Genomic DNA, 20,290 nt, shown 5'->3' on the forward strand with positions numbered 1-20,290 from the left:
AGCTCAAAGGGATCAGCCTCCCTCTGCTGGGATCAAAGGCTTAGGCTGCTACCACCGGCCCTGGCCCACTTCTAAAAAACAAAAGGAAAGAAACTTGTATTGATTCTTATTGGATTTCGAATCATGCATTCCAATCCCACTTATCTCCCCATCCTTCACATCCGCCCTCTGCCCTTGCAACCTCCCCCCAAAACAAAACAAACTTAAAAGAGAAACCAAACAAGAGAGAGAGAGAGAGAATCTTGTCATGGAAGCTGTAGTGTGGCCCTTTGAGTCATACAGTTTTAATCTGTAGTCTATTCATCTTTACTTGCAAGTGTTCAATGCCAGAAGTCATTGGGTCTGGTTTGAGGCCCCTGGCTTCTGCTACACCACCAATATTGGGCTCTCACTGGGGCTTCTCTTGGATATCCTATTGTTGTCCTGTGTCATGGAGATTCTGCTGTTTTGGATCTGTTCATTGTCTTCCCCTGCTCCAACAGTTCACAGGTGAGATGGATGTTGGGGTGAGCCAACTCATAGCCCTGGTTCTGTGCCTGGGTGGTAGCTGGGTTGGTCAGCCCACCAGCTTTCCCTCATCATAATTACCCAGCAAGCGCTCTAGCACTGCCCTGGCTAGCTCAACCAGTGTAGCCTGCAGCAAGGAGCTGGGCCAGTAGGATGACCCTATCTTAACTCACCCCACCAAGTGTGATTTCTCTTTAGAAATAGAATATGAAAGCTTGGTGTGGCCTGTAACCCCAGTGCTGTGGGATCACTAAGGCTGTTGGCTGTCAGCCTATCTCTAGGTTCAGTATGAAATCCTGACTCAAACTTGTATGCATTGTTACACACACACACACACACACACACACACACACACACACACACACACACACACACACACACAGAGAGAGAGAGGGGGGGGAGGGAAGATCAGGAGTTCAAGTTTGGCTACATAGCAGATTCAAGGCCATCTTGAGCTACATGGGATCCTAACTTAAAAGGAACCTCCTCACCCCCAACTAGAGAGATGACTCATTCGTTAAGAGCACTTATCATTCTTACAGAATGCCTGGGTTCAGTTCCCAGCACCCACATGGTGGCTCAAAACCATCCATACCTAACTACAGTTCTTCTTAGGGATCCAAAGCCTCCTGCTGGCCTCCTCAGACACTTGGAGCACATGCAGACACACAGGCAAGCAAAACATTCATACACATAAAATAAAATGGGAAGGAAAAAGAAAGGAAAGAAAATCTTGGCTGAAACTATGTCTTGCCTAGTCTTGACAATAGTGTCTAACATGCATGTGGGGTTTTTTTGTTTTGTTTTTTATGTTTGGTTTTGTTTTATTGCCTGGAAACTATGCCTTGCTGAGTCAGTAGTGTCTAACATGTAGGGTTTTTTGTTTCGTTTTTTTATGGCGAAGGTCATGTCCAGCCTAGACAGGAAATTGTCCTGTAACAAATCCTTTCACCAGAGTTCTTTGCTCTGAGCAGGACAGTTCACCTCTGGCTCCTTAAACTTTCCTGTGGAAACACTACCATTTTCCTAGCCTTGGTGCCCATTGAAAGAACAAGTTAGTGTTTGCTCCCACCAGAGCAGAGAGGATGTTTGAATGGAGGATCTGAACCTGTACCTGCCTGCCGGCCAGTGCCACTTATTGATGGTTAGAGATAATTTCTGTAGTTCCCCTGCTGGAGACCAGCTCCACAGGAGAGCTGGAGCCTCTGACAAGCCAAAATCCCCTGGAAGCGGGTTCACCAGGACTGATTTTCTCTTCCACATAATCTTGACTGCCTTGTTAAGCAACCTTGCTTTTCTTTATTTCTTTTAAGGATTTTTTTAAAATTTCTAATTATATGTATGTGCATGTCTGTGCAGGTGCTTTAGGAGGCCAGAGGAATCAGATCCCCCTGGTACTGAAGTTACAGTTTGATGTAGGTACTGGGACTGAACTCTGGTCCTCTTCAAGAACCATACATGGTACTCTCCAGCCCTAAATGTTGCTTTTTTTTTTTTTTTTTTTTTTTTTTTTTTTTTTTTTGTACTGGTGATTGAACCTAAAAGCCTTGCACATGATGATTTCAGGATAAACCTAAACTCTGAAACCTGCTTTTAACATGAAGAGTGTGTATGTGTGTGTGTTGTGTGTGTGTGTGTGTGTGTGTGTGAGAGAGAGAGAGAGAGGAGAGAGAGAGAGAGAGAGAGAGGGAGGGAGGGAGGGAGGGAGGGAGTCTCAAGTGTCACTGTATAGATCAGGCTGGCCTTTAGCCCCCCCCCCAAAAAAAAAAAACAAAAAACATGTGTTGTGGTGGCATTTGAGTCTGGAGAAGAACCCGTGGGAATCTGTTCTCTCCTTCCACCACATAGGTCCCAAGGACTGCTTTAACCAACCACTGAGCTATTGCGCTGACCTAGCCGTGATCTTGAACTTTTAAGCCATCTGTCTCAACCTCCCCATTGTATTTGGGATTGTATTCGTTAACCTCCACATCCTCAAGATATATCTTTTTTTTTTTTTAAGATTTATTTATTTCATATGGATTAGTGCTTTTCTTGCATGTGTGTCTGTATAAAGATACCAGATCACCTAGAACTGGAATTATAGACAGTTGTGAGCTGCCATGTGGGTTCTCTTCCCTTTTTTGTTTTTTGAGACAGGGTTTCTCTGTGTAGTTTTGGAACCAGTCCTGGAACTAGCTCTTGTAAACTACATTGGTCTCAGACTCACAGAGATCCACTTGCCTCTGCCTCCTGAGTGCTGAGATTAAAGGTGTGCGCCACCAACGCCTGGCTTAAGATTTTTTTCATTGAAAATGTATAGAAAAATTTCAAACAGGCTTCTGAAAAATTAAATTGCTATTTATTAATTAGCCTTGCAGGGGGAAACTTCAGTAGATTTCAATAAAGTTAGAATAAAACTGGTCTGATAGAGGATGGGTTGTTTTCCTGTTGGAACAGAATGGAAGTTTCTCATGCTAATTCACTATGTCCAGAAAACTGGGAGGCAAAAGTAGGGAGAGACATTTTGATTGAGTGAAATTCTTAAGCTCTTTTGAACTTGTCATCCTCCTCTTTCCACCTGCTGAGTGGTGGGGTGCTGGCCTGTACCCCACCCCTGGCTTTGGGTTAGAGAGTGCTCGGTATTGAACCAGGGCTTTATTCGTGCTTGGCAGGCTTTCTGCCAATTGTTCTACATTCTCAGCCTTAAGCTATATTTTTGTTTTGTTTTAGATCAGGTCTCACCATTTAGCCTAGGCTGGTCTTGAACTCAAGATCCTTCCACCTCAGCCTCTGGAGTACTGGCACCACAGGCTTTCACCACCACACTAGGCCTTAGACCATATTTTGAAGGAGGGGAGATTCAAGATAAAGTGGTCAACAGTAGTATTTACCCTTACATGTGCTTGGACTTAATAGCAGCTTCATCACTTTGAAGGATATGGGTGGGGCAGATGTCATTATCTTCATTTCATGCATAGGAACTTAGAAAGCTGGGCCTGGTGATGTTTGTTCCCATCAGGGTCAGCCGTTCAGGAGGCTGGGGTGAGAAGACCACTGCAGCCCAGGGGTTTAAACCTAGGCTGGGTAACATAGTGAGACCACCTATAATGAAACCTAAATAAAAATAACCAACAACAGAAAGAAAGAAAGAAAAAGAAAGGCTATGCTACACCAGATATTACATGAACAAATGATGGAGTCAAAACTATAGTTCGGCAGTTGATGAAATGACCCAGTAGCTAAAGGTATTCTCTGCCAAGTCTGCTGACTTGAATTTGATCCTCTGGACCCAAGAAATAACCCTAACCCTGTAATTTGTCCTCTGACCTCCACATGTGTGCTGTGGCACGTGAACCCCCTGCCCCGTGCACTCTTAAGTAAGTGCAATAAAACAAAATAAGTAAACCCTTACCTACCCTGGGTTATAATGTTTAAGTGGGCTGGAGAGCTGTCTCAATGGTTAAGAACACTTGCTGCTCTTCCAGAGGACCTCCAAGAGATTAGGTGGCTCACAACTCTATTGCAATTTCATCTCCAGGGCAATCTGATGCTGATGCTCTCTCTGGTCTCTCTGGGTGGGTACACACACACACACACACACACACACACACACACACACACACACACACACACTGTTTTAAAGAGTCTGGGAGGGGGTAGATAGGATTTAAGGGGTGGATATGATTAAGATACATTCATTTAATACATGTATGAAATTATAAAAGAATAAAAGATAGCCGGGTGTTGGTGGAGCAGACCTTTAATCCCAGCACTCTGGAGGCAGAGGCAAGCGGATCTCTGTGAGTTCAAGGCCAGCCTGGTCTACAGAGCGAGTTCCAGGACAGGCTCCAAAACAATACAGAGAAACCCTGTCTCAGAAAGCCAAAAAATAAAATAAAATAATAATAATAAAATAAAAGCTAGAGAAAAAACATTTAAAAACAAAATGCAGGCTTTTGACTTCTGTGGGCTTCTAGTCTCTCTTTATCATGCATTATCAAAGCATATAATGCAGATGTTTGAGTTTTTTTTGGTTTTGAGATGGTATCACACTGTAGCCCAGGCTGGCCTCAAACTCAGTGGCAGTCCTGCCATCAGCTCCTGAGTGCTGGGATGTGGCATGAACCACCATGCCCAGCTTCTGCAGATGACCTGAATGTCTTTTCCTTTGTGCACTAAATGGTAACAGCGGATACTGATTGCACTTTAGTTACTTTTAGAGCAAGCTGTTTAAGAAACCAAACATTTTATTTTAGCAATGTACGATCTCCGTTTTATCCATAGAGAAGTATTTGGTGAGCCTCAGGGCCTCGGGCATGCTGAGTACCAGCTCTGCTCCCACAGCTCTACCCAGGCCCAGAAATGTGCACTTGCTATTACCAGGGAAAAGACTGTCCTTTCATCTTCACCCCAGAAAGACAAGGAAAATAAATAACCTGCCCAAGAGAGAAAGTGTAACCCAGGAGGAGAGGAACATGAAAGGAAGACCAAGTTTCGGTTCTGTGTACCGGCCATTTGTAGATCCCTAGGGAACGGTGCCATTCTTTAACTTCTGGATGAAGTCATGCATTGTTAGTAACTGTTCTAAGGGGGTGGGTAGAATGGTGCACACCTGTAACCCCAGCATTCCAGAGGTAGAAACAGGATGATCAGGAGTTCAAGGTACCATATTTAAAAAGGGGGAAAACAAAACAAAACAAAAAAAAAGTATCCTTCAAAAAAAAAAAAAAAAGCTAAGGTACTTCTTTGTTCCGGTCATTCAACTGAAGGGTTGGTTTTTCTTCTGCTATGTGTATGGGACACGAGCCAGACCAAGAGGGACTCCCTCTGCATAAATTCATGCTGTATTCCTGGAGCTGCTGTGTGAATGCTTCAGTCCGTTGCCAGTTCCCCCTTCTCACTGCCTCGTTCCCAAGCAGTTTCAGCTTTCTAATTACACATCTACCAGATGGGCCTTTCCACATTTTATTTTTTGGTTTTGGAGACGGTTTCTCTGTGCAGTCTTGGCTTTCCAGGATCTCACTCTTGTAGACCAGGCTGGCCTTGAACTCAGAGGCAGCCATCTGCCTCTGCCTCCTGGAGTGCTGGGATTAAAGACGTGTGCCACCACCACCTGGGTCTCTTAGGAGATGGATTTTTAATCCCTGGCTTCTATTAAGTTCTCTCCAGATTGCAGCAGCCTCTTGAGGGGAAGACAGCTGGGTCTAGAATATTGGCATTTTCCCCCTGGTTGAGGGAAGACGATTTTAAAGGAGTTTTTCCTGAAATTCTAAAATTTGTTCTTGATGTGTCTTTTCCCAGGAACAATATTTTGTTCTAGTCAGAATTATTCTCGGTGTCTCAATGTGTATAGTATAAAAATATGACTTTTCAAGGTTGACTAAATTTAGACTTTGGACAAGATGAGTTTTATTTCATTTCATTTGTAATTCCAGCGTTTGGGGCTGCTAAAGTAGACTAAAGCTGGTCTCAAATCTAGGACGGTCCTCCTGCCTCAGCCTCCCAAGTGTGGGGGTTGTTTTCTAGGAAGAACATTTGTAAAAGCCCAGATCAGCCTGGGCAACATAAGATGATACTATCTCATTTCTCAAAACGTGGTTAAAGCCAGGGCCAGTTCTAGGACAGCTAGGGCAACAACACAGAAAAACCCTGGGGTGGTGGTGGGGGTGGTGAATAGACTGACTACTGTAATAACCAAGGTATTGTAGCTAATACTTTGTAGATAAAACTAAGCATAGTGATTGTTTACCTCAGGATGTGACTAAGGATTGCCACAAAACTACCATGAGTATTTAATAAAAGAAACTTTGATGGATGTGGTAGTGCTTGCCTATAGCCCTATCCTTGGGAGTAGAGGCAGGAGAATCAGCAGTTAGAGGCCAGCCATGGCTGCATAGTAAGTTCAAAGCTAGCCTGAGCTATATGACTCTCAAAAGAAAAGGGAAAAAAAAAAACACACTTTGATTGCAGGGCGGTGGTGGCGCACTCCTTTAATTCCAGCACTCAGGAGGCAGAAGCAGGTGGATCTCTGTGAATTTGAGACCAGGACAGCCTCCAAAGCCACAGAGCAACCCTGTCTCGAATCCCCCCCACACACACACACACTAAAAAAAAAAGTACACTTTGATAGTTGCTGAGTTCAAGAGTTCTGGCTAGCAAATACATAATTTTGTATAAAAATTAATTTTAGGTGTAATGGAAAGAAGTAGCGCATGGGAGGTCCTAAGGTTCATCAATATTCAGCTCTCAGGGTTATTTCATCAACGACCCTGAGTTATTTAGCAGTTCCCCAAGTTTAGATTTAATAACAAGTTTAAAAACCACCCTCGCCATGATAATGAGCTCCTAATCCCATGCTGACTGGCCAGGGCAACGCAAGTTTCTCACACGGTAGATGCTGCAGCATGGCTGGAAGACAACACTCACCCTTTTAACTGGCAGAAGAAAATAAAGGAGGGAACCATAGAACAGAGAGGAAGCTGGTGTCCTGGAAGCAGGCAGCTTGACCGCATCTCCCAGTCACTGTCCTGATAGACTGTAGTTCGTCACAGCTAACAGAAGTGTACACGGTTTGCTGCAGACTTCAAACCAAAGTTTGCTTTTATAATGTACTTTTTATCATAAAGTAAAACCCTGCCAAAAAAAAAAAGCTGGGCGAGGTGGGGCTTGTCTTTAATCCCAGTCCATGGGAGGCAGAGGCTGGCAGATTTCTGTGAGTTTGAGGTCAGTTTGATCTACAGAGCAAGTTCCAGGACTGGCTCTATAGCTACTGAGAAACTCTGTCTTGAAAAAACCCTGCAAAAAAGCATACATCATCCCCCTCTCTTGAAGTTTTTTATTGTTGTTGTTTTTTATTTGTTTTGTAATTAGTCAAGATTTCAAAAATTCATGGTAAACTTCTATATTCCTTCTTCCCTGTCCCTCTCCCTCTCCCTGTCTCTCCCCCCTTCTTTCTTTCCTTTAAGAAACGCATGACTTAAACATTAATTTAGATGGCCTGTGTTCTGTAAAGCATGCACCATTTACAAGGCTGAGCATGGTTAGCAAGTTCTACTGTTTGAGTTCCGTTTAAAATCTGCTTTTCTTTTGAATGTTCCAAGTGTCTCAATCTTCTGATTGCCTCGTGGGTCATCGAAGGGCTTGGCGGATCTTTGTTTTGGAAGTTGATCTGTCGTAGTGAAAACAAGAATTCCCCCAGAGAAGTGCGGAGTGTTTCTCCTGACACCACAGCTGTAGCATAAACACAGCATAACAGATACTTATGTGGACTGGGAAGGCAAAGGCACCCAGTGCTGTGCTGGCAGCAGCCACACCTACCCTCCCAGCAGAGCACTGCTCAGACTCCTTTAAGATTTTTTCTTTTTTTTTAAGACCTGTTAACCAGTTTATTATAGGCCCGGCAGAGTAGAAGAGAGACTAAGAAAGAAGAGAAACAGGGTTAATGACTGACCACCATGGCTGGCCGCCACAGAGAGAGAGATGGCGCGTAGGTGGGAGAAGAGAAGAGCAGAGAAGGAGAGAGTAGAGAGAGAAGAAATTATTTTTATGTGTGTAATGTTTTGCACGAATGTATGTCTGTGTACCATGTGAGTGCCTGGTATCTGCAGAGGTTACAAGAGGGTGTCGGGTCATCTGGAACTGGCATTACAGGCGGTTGTGAGCCATCATGGTTATTGGGAACTGAACCTGGGTCCTCTGTAAAAGTGGCAAGGGCTCTTAACCGAGTCACTGCGCCAACCCCTCAGAACCCTTCTTGAGTATGTCCTGGAATTCATGGCATTAATGGCATGAGTTGCTTATACAGCAACATTGCTGATATTTTTTCATGTTAAACAGCAATTATTGTCATCATCATCATCATTATTATTATTATTATTATTATTATTATTATTATTTTACAACAAGGTCTTGCTATGTAGTCTTGGGCTACCTTTGAACTCTTTCAAATCCTCCTGCCTCAGCCTTCCAACTACTGCTATCACAGGTATGCAGTACTGTGTTCAATTTGTAAACACACCTATGAGAGACTTCTAGAATGTATAGAGGGAGCATGTATCGGTTAGTGAGGGCGCAGTAGGTAAGCTCGTGACTGAGACACTCACATTGCTACTTCCAAGCTTCCTAGACCGAAATATATTTTTTAAGGTTTCTCCATTTTTATGTTATGAGTGTTTCACCTACATACAGGCATCACATTCATGCCTGATGTCCTGAGAGATCGGAAGGGGCATTGAAGCTCCTGGAACTGGGGCTGCAGGTAACGGTTAGGAGGGAGTGGCCTTGGAAACTATGTCTGACCAAAACATGTACATCATGGCCTGCATGCCCAAATATATATACAGACAAAATACAGTAAAATTCAAAAAATATCATCAGTATTGTGCTGTGTGTTTAGGATCCTAGCAAGGACCCTGGGAGGGGAAAGCCTGATCTCCCTGCACTTTTGAGGGACAGCATGGCTGTTGAAGGAGACTGGTTCTACTGTGGTTAAGATGGCAGACCACATGTTTAAATGCATTGCTTTTGTCTTTTCTATGTATTTTATCCATCAGTTTAGTTGCTGTTTTTTTTTTTTCCTTCAGTAAGAAAACAATTCACAAGGAAACATGTGTTGTTTAGTCTCAGTGTGGAGGCTGCAGGAAGCAGGCATGGTTATTTATACTGGCCTGCTGTGGGTTGTTTGTGTTTGTGTCTCTATGCCAACTCCCGAAGATCCTTACCGGAGGCCCTGCCGGATTCAGTTCCCGACTCTTTCTTTGTAGGCATCGTTAGCTCAGCTGCGGGATCCCGTGTCTGTATATTGCAGACTTGAAAGGCCTTTTCTGTTAGACTTTGTTGTTCAACTTCCTTAGCAAGGTGTGAAATTCAGAATGTCATCGATAATTGAAAGAATTATAGAAAAGCAAGAAGCCCTAAGAAACAAAGACCAGGGTTGTGTCTGGGCCGAACGGAATCTGTCCCCTGTCCCTGTGCTGTGAATGACTTGGTTCCCCTGTTTCCCACTGTTTCTGCCTCCTCTTCCTATGTCTTTCCTGGCCTCTCGGATTCATCTAGATCCCCCTTTGATCCCCCTTTTTCCTACTATTTGCTTAGTTGGTTGGGGTTTTTATTTTGTTTTGGGAAGACAATGTCTCAATTATCCCAGGATAACCAAAATGACCTTGAACCCCTGATCTTGCCTCTACTTCCAGAGTGCTAGGATCACAAGCTTGGCCACTACACATGGCCTTGTGAGAAACATTTTTTTTTTTTTTCTATCAGAGGTAGAGCCTAACAAGGGCCCTATTCCCTCAACTTCTTGCTTCCCTTTCACACCAGTTAACCAGTTATCAGATTATCAAGTCAGGCTCCCACCAAGGGAGAAGAGAGGTAGTCTCTACTTGCACCAGGGATAAAAGACAGAGGCCATCTTGGCCAGGTGTGCTTGCCAGCACTTGCTGGCACACACATGCTTTTTACAAAAAGAAAATTGCTGGGTTATTTTTGCTTTGTTTGTGCAACACCAGAATTACTCTTTCTAACTCCCTCATCTACGTGTCTGGCCAGTTCACCCACAGTCAAGTGTACAGATGTTGGTCATAAACATAGAGTCATGAAACTAGCTGTGTGTTGTTTAAGAAATTGCTCTTTTTCACACATGCCAGGTAGTAAGTATCTCGCATGATACGTGCCAGAATTCCTTGGCAATGGGAATTGGGGAACAGGAAGTCACCACATAACAGAGTCTGAATCAGTTGTTGGGAATACACACAGCACTGGTACATTACTTTGAAAAGCATATGGAAGTTTTCAGAACAATTCCTTCTAAAGGAATTTTGTTAAGAAAATTTAAAGAGTCGTGTCTGGAAAGAATAGAAGGTGTAGAATTTGAGAGCGCCACTGAGATGGACTGTTGGGGGTAAGAAGTATATTATCAGTTTGTTAATGCCACGGGTGGACAGAAAGACAATAGTATGGCGGGGCTCTGAGGAGATTCAGGCCCAGGCAGCAGAGTTGGGGTCCCTCCTTGGAGATTTCAGAGCAGCCTGCCAGTAGGCTGTCTCTCATTCTCCAGCAGGCAGCAGGAAAGGGGGAGAAGAGAATGTGTCTGAGTATTATAGTTCTTTGATATGTCTGTCCAGTCTGTCAGCACAAGGTGTGAGCTCACTTGGGGAAATAAGAAACCAGGCACTTGGAAGTCTGCTAGCTAAGAGATTCAGGTAGTGTGGTCTTAGGAGATGCCTGCCAGTTTCTGTCTGACTGGGGAGAGGGAGCAACTGTGCACACACACACGCGCACACACACACACACACACACACACACACACACACACACACACACACACACGAAAGAACTCTGTCTCCATTCCTAAAGTGTTCATTTTCTTCAGACTTCCGCTCATTGCCCATCTCACCCTAGAGTAGAGGTATACGGCTGGCTGGTCTGTGTGGGTATCAGTTATTCAAAGGTAGCTTAGTTTAGTGTTCTTGATTACTACTGAAGTGTAAAGTGACAATCGCCTTTGATACATATTTCAGTGTAGTAGTTGCGGGCACAGAGCAGGACCAGAATGCCTGGCTCTCATACCCTGCATTTGCTGCTTAATGGTTGCAGAACCACATAGCCTCACTTAGAGTGTCTCTGTCCTCAGAGAGCCCGGACTAAACTGGATCCCTGAGATCCAATATCAAAATCACAGGCAAGGGAGTCGCATCTCGGGTCGGGTGTCTTCCAGGTGTGTTGATTGATGGTCATGGAGACATGGTATAGAGTAATCAAGTCCCCTAGATAGGCCAGCAGTCTAGCTGAGGCCGGCCTTACACGATACAGAATGCTCCTTAGTGTGCTGGGTGGAGGCTTGTGCCACCAAACGCATTCACGTACTGCTTTGCCTTCTCTTTTCTTTCTTTTTTCCTTCCTCCCTTCCTCCCTTCCTCCATTTCCCCATTTCCTTTCCTTTTGTTTTTTGTTTTGTTCTGAGAATCTCTATATATCCTGGCTATCCTAGAATTAAGCTGGTCTCTAACTCATAAAGGTCCTCCTGCGTCTGGATGCCATTCATCACAGAATAGATAGATAATCTTACCAGTTGCACACCAAGTGATTTATTTCTCATAAGCTTTGTCACTGTCACTTTCCCTCATCGTCATTTAGTACCCCGGATAAGCCATTCCTTCTCGATTGTCTCCTTACTGTTAATTTAATGTGTGAGACCGACAAGCAGTGTTTGTGATGTTCAGGAACCAGTTCACTGATTCTTGGAACTGTTCACTCCAGGCCCTCCCACTGCCATCACTTTGGAAGCCTTATCCTGATCCCTTCCTGTAGAGTGGCTTTGCTCTCCCCAGGACCTCAGGGGCTTGCTGAGCAGCTACATCCCTGGCTGCATCGCTCAGCATCCTTCTCTGATGGAGCAATCATCATGGTTGTTCAGTTGCAGTGAGCTCCAGAGAACATGCAGGGAATGTTGAGCGTGTGGCCTAGAGGTGGAGCTTGTTCAAGGTTATTGAGTGTTTAAAACAGTTACGCAAGTGTCTATCGGAGAGCGCTCCACAGCAGCAGTAGAAGGGAGAGAGGTCCTCCAGTGAGTTTGATCTTGGGCAGATATCTTCAGAGTTCACCTTGTCTCAGCTCCCTAGAAATACCGTGGGTGTAACTGGTTGCTGTATGCTAGGCAAGCTGGTCGAGGTGGCATGCCCCTTTAATCCTGGCACCGGGAAGCAGAAGCAGACAGATCAAGGGCTGAGGAACTTATCAGTTACTCAGCCCATAGTTATGAAATAAACATTTATCAAAATGTCTTGTTTTGTGACTCTTACTATTTTATTTGGGGATAAAAATTGACTTTTGCATCTATGCCTTTTCCTAGCTCACTAACCCACACACATTCTTGGGAGTATCTTTGTCTTTCCTAATAAACTGTCTATAATTATTACTTAAAAGAAAGAAAGAAATTAGGAAAAATAAAAAAATAAAAATAAAAAAAAATAAAAAGAAAGAAAGAAATTAGGGAGCTGGAGAGATGGCTCGGTGGTTAAGAGCACTGACTGCTCTTCCAGAGGACCTGGGTTCAATTTCCAGTTCCAGGGAACCCGACACCCATGGTTAAGCCCCAATGCACATAAAAAAAAAACAAAAAACCCAGATAAATAATTAAAAAAATAAATAAAATGCTGCGTGGTGGTGGTGGCGTCGGCAGGGGGAGCAGCACACTCCTTTAATACCAGCACTCAGGAGGCAGAGGCAAGCAGAGGATCTCTGTGAGTTCAAGGCCAGCCTAGACAGGCTCCAAAGTTACACAGAGAAACCCTGTCTAGAAAAACCAAAACAAAACAAAAAAACCAAACATTTAATCTGGGTGGTGGTCAGGACAGCCAGGGCTACACAGAGAAACCCTGTCTCAAAAACAACAAAAAATCAAAAGCACACAACATTAAAAAAGACAAATCAAGAACACAGTTCCTCAACATCTCATTACTTGAGCTCTTAATTGGGTGTTTGGCCTGGTTGTTTAGACAGATTTTGTCGCGTAGTATAGGCTGGCCTCAAACCGGAAGAGTCCTGGGAAGCTCGGTGCCCGGCTTGGTGGTCCTCATCATAGTTAGGCTCTCAGCTTTCGCTCCTTTGCCATTACCCTGATCCTCTTCCGTGAAGTCCTGTGATGTGAACGTGTTCGCCCCATACCCTCCCGCCACAGTTAATCCAGTCAGCAAAGTTACGGTTTTAGGGAGTGGGACTTTGGGGAATTGAGTCATAAGGGCTCCAGGAGGTTGGAATAGAAAAAGAGAGAAAACAAACTGTTGTATCCACACGGTAGACCCTGGAAGCTGGGGGTGGGGGCCCCTGGAGAGGGCTCTGCCACTAAGTGCACATTTCAGTTTCTGCTAAATGAGAATTTCAGTTTACTTTTTATTTTTTCAGGGCCTTGTACAGGTTAGGTGAGCTCTCTGCCCCTGAGCCCTTCCTCAGCCTGTGGTTTGATTTAGAGCTGCGGCTATGAGGTGTACGTGTTACAGGCCTGTAGCATCTGTTTACTGCTCTGTTCAGTACCCTGTTATTTGTATCTGCTCAGCTTGCCCAGGCTTGCAGACGGAATTGAGTGGTGTCTGGATGCAGCCTTGAAGACACGCCCAGCATCCTGAGGCCCTGAAGGGAATGCTTGAGGCTTCAGTTGTATTCAGGGTGTAGCATTGTTTAGGTTTCCGCACTGGGGAGGTGTGGTGAGGAGAGAAGATGGTCTTTGTCTGTGCCAGAAGGCATCACAATTTTGGTTTAGAGTTGAGGACTGAGTGAGAGCTTGAGCAAACACAGGTTTGCAGCAGCTGTTGGGAAATACTAAATTGTAGTCTTGGAGTCTTTTCTCCCTGTTAATTAACCCTTTCTCACATAGTGTTCATGATGGGTTCATTTGTCTCAGTCATTTTAGACGCCATCTTTGACAATCTACACTAACTGTTCACACTGTTAATGCAACTAGGATTTAAGAAATGAGAGGATGGAAATAGAAACATCTCAAGAGAAATGTAGGGACTCCATAGGGGAAACCAGAAATGGGCTGCAGCTGGGAGGAGGGGCCAGTATTATAAGTGCTCTGTGGTTCTCTTGTTTGTTCCTTAGTTCAGTTTGTTCTGCAGTGATGTGGTTTGAACCTATGGCCTTATGTCTGAAGCCTTCTAACACCAAGCTATACCCATAGCCAGCTTTTTTGTTTTGTTTTTGGTTTTTCAAGACAGGGTTTCTCTGTGGCTTTGGAGGCTGTCCTGGCACTCGCTCTGGAGACCAGGCTGTTCTCAAACTCACAGAGATCCGCCTGCCTCTTCCTCCCAGTGCTGGGACCAAAGATGTATGCCACCACTGCCTGGCTTGTCTTTTTTTTTTTTTTTTTTTAGATTTAATTTACTTATTATATATACAGTGTTCTGCCTGAATGTGTACCTACAGGCCAGAAGAGGGCACCAGCTCTCATTACTCTTTTTTGTTTGCTTTTTTGTTTTTTGAGACAGGGTTTCTCTGTGTAGCTTTGTAGACCAGGTTGGCCTTGAACTCACAGAGATCCACCCCGCCTCTGCCACCTGAATGCTGGGATTAGAGGCATGAGTTACCACTTTCCAGACTGGCCTTTTTTTTTTTTTTTTTTTTTTTGTCCTAACAAGAAGTCTGTCTCAGAGCTGGGAGTGTGGCTCAGTGGTAGATTCCTTGCTTAGTCTTAACCAAGGCCCAGGATTCAATCCCTATTACTACCCATAGAGGAAGGGAGGGAGGGAGGAGGGAGGGAGGGAGGGGGAGGGAGGGAGGGAGGGAGGGAGGAGGGAGGATGGGTAGGTGGGTGGGTGATTGAAAGGGAGCCTGGAGAGATAGTTTAGTGGTAAGAGCACTTGCTGCTTTTCCAAAGGACCTGAGTTCAGGCCTGCCAACACCCAGGCAGCTCACAACCTGTAACTCCAGCTCCAGGGATGTAATACCCTCTTCTGGCCCCCAGGGGTGTCAGTGTGTGGACTCCTTAGTATTTCTCTCTGCAGAACAATGTTACTAATGCTTGTAGCTAATGTACTAATGCTTGTTGATTTTGAGACACCATGAAGCCCCAGACTGTCCTCAAAGTCCTAGCTCCACCCCCAAGCCCCAGTACTGGGGTTGCAGGTGTGAGCTGCCCTTGCATGGCCGGATGGCAGCTCTTAGGTTAGGAGCTGGGACACCCAGTCCCTGTTTTGTTGTCAGCAAAGTAGCTCCAGAGAAAAAAAGTAAAATAAACTGATTTTTAGGACAGTTTGGACTCTAGCTGTTAAACTTTGGCACGGCTCTCCAAGCTGCTGCTTCTTTACCTTCAGTATGAGAAATTGGTCCTGATGCATGAGGTCGCTTTAAGGAATCAACAAAACAAGACACACACACACACACACACACACACACACACACACACACACACACACACACACACACACACACACACACACACACACACACACACACACACACTTAGGCCTGGCTGTTTTGGAACAGGATGAGTACTTGATGCACAGTTTAAAACAAAAAGAAAGGCTTGGGAGGGGGAGGGGGGCTGGAGAGACGGCTCAGAGGTTAAGAGACAGTTAAGAGCACTGGATGCTCTTCCTAGAGGTCCTGAGTTCAATTCCCAGCAAGCACGTGATGGCTCACAACCATCTGTAATGAGATCCAGTGCCCTCTTCTGGCCTGCAGGGACACATGCAGGCAGAACACTGTATATAGCAAATAAATCTTTAAGAAAAAGAAAGGGCTGGGTGTGGCTCAGTGCACAGGCTTAGTGGGCTCCAGACCCTGGGTACCATCCTCAGCACAAAACAGAGTGGGAGGGAGGGAGGAAAGAACGAAGGCAGACAGGGGAAGAAAAAGAAGTCTCCCGTGTGTGGGTTTGTGTTAGCATCTTTTTCTTAGCCTTTGTGTACTCTAGTTTCCTCTGGGCCTCTAGACTCTGTGTGGTACTGAGTGGATCTTGCTTGAGTGTAGGCAATACCTGGAAACAGGCACGTCCTCTAAGGCAGGGTTCATTGGTTCCAGTTAGCCCACTGGAATGCATGTATGAAAAAAATGAGGTGGACAGGCTTTTAGAACGATTCTGTCTTTATGCGCTTTCTCTCTTTTTGTTTTTGATACAGTGCGTTTGAAGATGAGACACTGAGGCTTCGACAGCTGAAGCTGGACAACCAGGTGAGCAGGGGTTCCTGGAGGACCCCCTGATGGGAGCTGACAGCCTTGGCTCTGAAGTCATGACAGGGTCTCACAGAAAGACTAGAAGGGCAGGGTCGCTCATGGCTACTCATTAAACAGTGCGTGAACTTAGTTGCCGAGCCAAAGCTCTGGGCTGTGGCAAGAGCAGGGTGATTTGAAGATGATAGCAATACACTGGCCTTGTTAATAATCACCTTCTAGAAGAACTCGAAGAATGTTGTAGCTGGGCATGGCAGCACTAAGTGGTAATCCCAGCTCTAGAGAGTCTGGACACTGCAAGTCCAAGGCAATTCTGAGCTATGAAGGGAGACCCTACCTCAAAACACGAAAGTAAGTAAATAAATAAGTAAATAAATAAATGAATAAGCCATGTATTGGCCTGTTTCTTTTGCCATAACAAAATACCTGAGGCTGAGTACATAATTTTTAACAAGAAAATGTATTTAGCTCACAGTTTAGAGGCTAAAGCATAAGCTCTAGCAGCTCCATCTGTTTGGTGTGTGGTGACGCCCATCGTAGTTAAGTTTCCATTGCTGGGATAAATACCACGACCTTGTTCTGCTTGAACAAGGACATCATGAAGAAAGTGCACTCCAGACTAGCCTAAAGGCACATCTTACGGAGGCAGTTTTCCAATTGGGGTTCCCTCTTCCGAAATGACTCCAGCTTGTATCAAATTGACATAAAACTAGCCCCCACAGCCCCCTGAGTTACATCACATAAGGCAGAGAAGCAACAGGGAAATAGCTGGATACAGAAGAGATGTCACATGACAAGGGAGGAAAGTAAAGAATTTTTTTTTGGTTTTTTGGTGGGTGGTTGGGGGGGGGCATAGCAGGCCTTGGCTGCCCCCAATCTGCAGAACTGCTTCTGCCTCCTGAGTGCTGGGATTAAAGGCGTGTGCCACCAACACCCAGCCAGATTTTTTTTTTTAATAGTTGTTTTGTTTTGTTTTTTAATGTTCATTGTTTTGCCTGCATGTATGTCTGTGTGAGGGTGTCAGGTCCCCTAGAACTGAAGTTATAGGCAGTTCTAAGTTGCCATGTAGGTGCTAGGAATTGAACCCAGGTCTTCTGGAAGAGCAGTTAGTGCTCTTAACTACTGAGCTACCCCTCCAGCCCCCCAAAGATGGGTTTTAAGAGATACATTTGTTTTTGATTAACACATAGTATTTGTACATATTTTGAGCTGCTGTGGCATTCCCTACCAAGTTTGTTTATATGTATGTATGCTTGCTGGTTCCTGTGTGAAGAAGTCAGAGGACAACCTTCAGGTCTCAGTCCTCACCTGCCCACCATGTTTGAGACAGGGTTTCTGAGTGGCATAAGCCATCTAGCCGTCAAGGTTAGCTGGCTCAGGATTTCTGTGGATTCGCCTGTCTCTGCCTCCCATCTCCCCATATGAACACCTAGGATTACAGACACCTTAGCTACTGCATCTAAACTTTGTTGGGTTCTGAGAGTCATGGAGGGAGAGAGAGAGAGAGAGAGAGAGAGAGAGAGAGAGAGAGAGAGAGAGAGAGAGAGAGAGAGAGAGAGAGACTATTTATTCGTTTGTTTTTAGTTGCCCCGGCCCCTGGCTCTTTACCCTGCTTTTACCTGCCTGAGTGTTTCTGTTTCTTCACTCTGTAGACCAGGCCGGCCTCGAACTCAAAAGATCTGCCTACGTCTGCCTCCCAAGTGCTGGGATTAAGGATGTGTGCCACCACACTCTGCTGGAGTGTTTGCATTTCTTGTGAAACAAAAAGGAATTTTAGGATTGGTTTTAGAAAAGAAAAGAAAAGCAGTCTGAGCTATTCCAAGAGGGTAGGTACCATGCTGTAATACTGAATCTTCTCTCTAGAGGGCACTGCTGGAGAAGAAGCAGAGAAAGAAGCGCCTTGAGCCACTTATGGTACAACCAAACCCAGAAGCCAGGCTGAGACGGTTAAAGCCAAGAGGTGGCGAGGAGCACACGCCTTTGGTGGACCCTCAGGTGCCTCGCAGTGATGTCATCCTACATGGTGTGTATTTAGACAATGCCACAGACCCAAGATAAGGCAGGGGAATGCTGATATGGTACCCAAAGATAGTACTGGCACCCTTCCTAAGTTCCTCCATAATCTTTATAATCACATTCTGGGTCTTTGGGGGGATCGTGGGAGATGCCTTCAAGTTCATGTCCATCCTAGAACTATTGATTTTGATGCATAGTGAAATGAATGAATGAAGTCTCAAAATGAATGGAGGTCTCTGTCCTGAGCCAGACTCCCAGCCTCTTGGTCTTACTCCTAGGTTCAGAAGTACAGCTTGAGTAACCAAGCCTGCTACTAGAGTTGGTCCCCGTCCTGGGCGAACGTGCCTGTAATGTTCAGGAATGAGAACTGAGATGGCTGGGTAGCCCTTGATTCTGACCACATCCCCCAAACCACCCGGCTCAGCTCTGATTGACATTCACTCTCTCTTTGGGCTCCTAGGCATCGATGGTCCAGCTGCTTTCCTTAAGCCAGAGGCTCAGGATTTGGAAAGCAAGCCGCATGTTCTCTCAGTGGGCTCCCCTGCTCCAGAAGAGGGCACAGAAGGAAGTCCAGATGGGGAAAGCCCTGTGGAGACTGCCTCCAAGCCAGACCTTCAGGAGATTCTCCAAAAACATGGTGAGGAGGATACTGGGCTTACGGCAGAGTGTACTCTTTCCTCCCGGTGGCTTATAATCTAAATGGCCCAGGCTTGTTTAGTGTGGCTTGGGGTTTCAGCGTCTTTGACATCTAAGTGGGATTGCTTGGCAACAGTAGTCATTTATGCCGTTGTCTGAGAAAATAAGACAATGAAATACAGAATAGTCGTTATATAAGGCTTTGCCTCCCTTGGGTTTTTGTTTTTTTTTGTTTTGTTTTTTGGTTTTTTTTTTGCCTTTTAGACAAGGTATTGCTGTGTGATCCAGGCTGGCTTCCAACTTGAGATCCTCCTGTCTCAGCCTCTTGAATGCTGAGACCATAGATATTTACCACCATGCTCCGCTATATAACTTCCCTTCCAGTGAGAAAAGTGAAGGCCACTAAGGAATAACTATGCCAGGTGCTTGCATTGCCAGCTCCCACCTGGGAGAGGTGGCTCAGGATTGTCTGCTACAGTATGGTAGAGTAGTTGGACACCAAAGCAGGTTCATATGTTCATCCATGTAGAAAGAGCTTCTGAGAGTCAGCGAGCTGGCTTATTGGTTAAAGACACCTGCTACCAAGCCTGGCGGCCAGAGTTCAATCCCCAAAACCCCATAAGATAGAAGGAGAAAGTTGACTCCTACATATCGCTCCCCACACACACCTGTTAACTAAATAAATACATTTTAATTTTAAAGAAAAAAAGGTTCAGGGCTGGAGAGATGGCTCAGAGGTTAAGAGCACTGGCTGCTCTTCCGGAGGTCCTGAGTTCAATTCCCAGCAACCACATGGCGGCTCACAGCCATCTGTAATGAGATCTGGCCTGCAGGCATACATGCAAGCACAACACTGTGTACATAATAAATGAATAAGTCTTTTAAAAATGAAAGCACTAATAAACAAGAAAGGTTCTGAGGCCAAGGAGGTGGCTCAGTAGGCAGAGGCACTCCCTGCCCCTCTCAGAACCCATGTGGTGGAAGGAGAAGAACAATACCCACAGAATAAACAAAATGTAATTTTTAAAAGTTTAAAAAAGAAAATAGATTCTGAGTGCCTAATAGTATTGAGCATGATTCTCACAGATGTTTCCAGAGAGTGTTTATCCTGATTTGTGACTGAGGCTTTGTGGCCTTGGGAATGCAGCTCAGTTGGTGGAGGGCTTGCCTAGCATGCATGAAGCCCTGGGTTTGATCCCCAGCACTGAGGAAACTGTATGGGGAGTGGCACATGCTTGTAATCCCACCACTCGGAGGATGGAGGTGGGGCGCTCTTTTAAGGAGCTTCTTGGCTATATGCCAAGTTCAGGGCTATCCTGGACTACATGAGATCTGGTCTCAAAAATAAGTGAATATAGCTTGGTGCTAGAAGTGAGAAGGTGTCAGAGTTCTTGGACAACACCTAACCCAGACTGGGTGGTTTGGCAAGCTGCCCAGAGGAAGAACCCAAAGGAAGTGTGCGGGCCTGACAGCATAGGCCCGG

The 20,290-nt window shown here is 45.1% G+C and overlaps 1 protein-coding gene across 1 annotated transcript in view; it reads left to right on the forward strand.

Moving 5' to 3' along the window:
- Tulp3 (TUB like protein 3) overlaps nucleotides 1-20,290 on the forward strand; it is a 31,384-nt gene that overhangs the window by 3,277 nt on the left and 7,817 nt on the right. The window contains exons 2-4 of the mRNA XM_027428375.2: nucleotides 16,104-16,155; nucleotides 18,019-18,178; nucleotides 18,632-18,808. Of these exons, the coding sequence (XP_027284176.1) occupies nucleotides 16,104-16,155; nucleotides 18,019-18,178; nucleotides 18,632-18,808 (389 nt within the window). The remainder of the gene's footprint in view (nucleotides 1-16,103; nucleotides 16,156-18,018; nucleotides 18,179-18,631; nucleotides 18,809-20,290) is intronic.

Source organism: Cricetulus griseus, chromosome 8, assembly GCF_003668045.3.
Source record: "Cricetulus griseus strain 17A/GY chromosome 8, alternate assembly CriGri-PICRH-1.0, whole genome shotgun sequence".
NCBI classification, from domain to species: domain Eukaryota; kingdom Metazoa; phylum Chordata; class Mammalia; order Rodentia; family Cricetidae; genus Cricetulus; species Cricetulus griseus.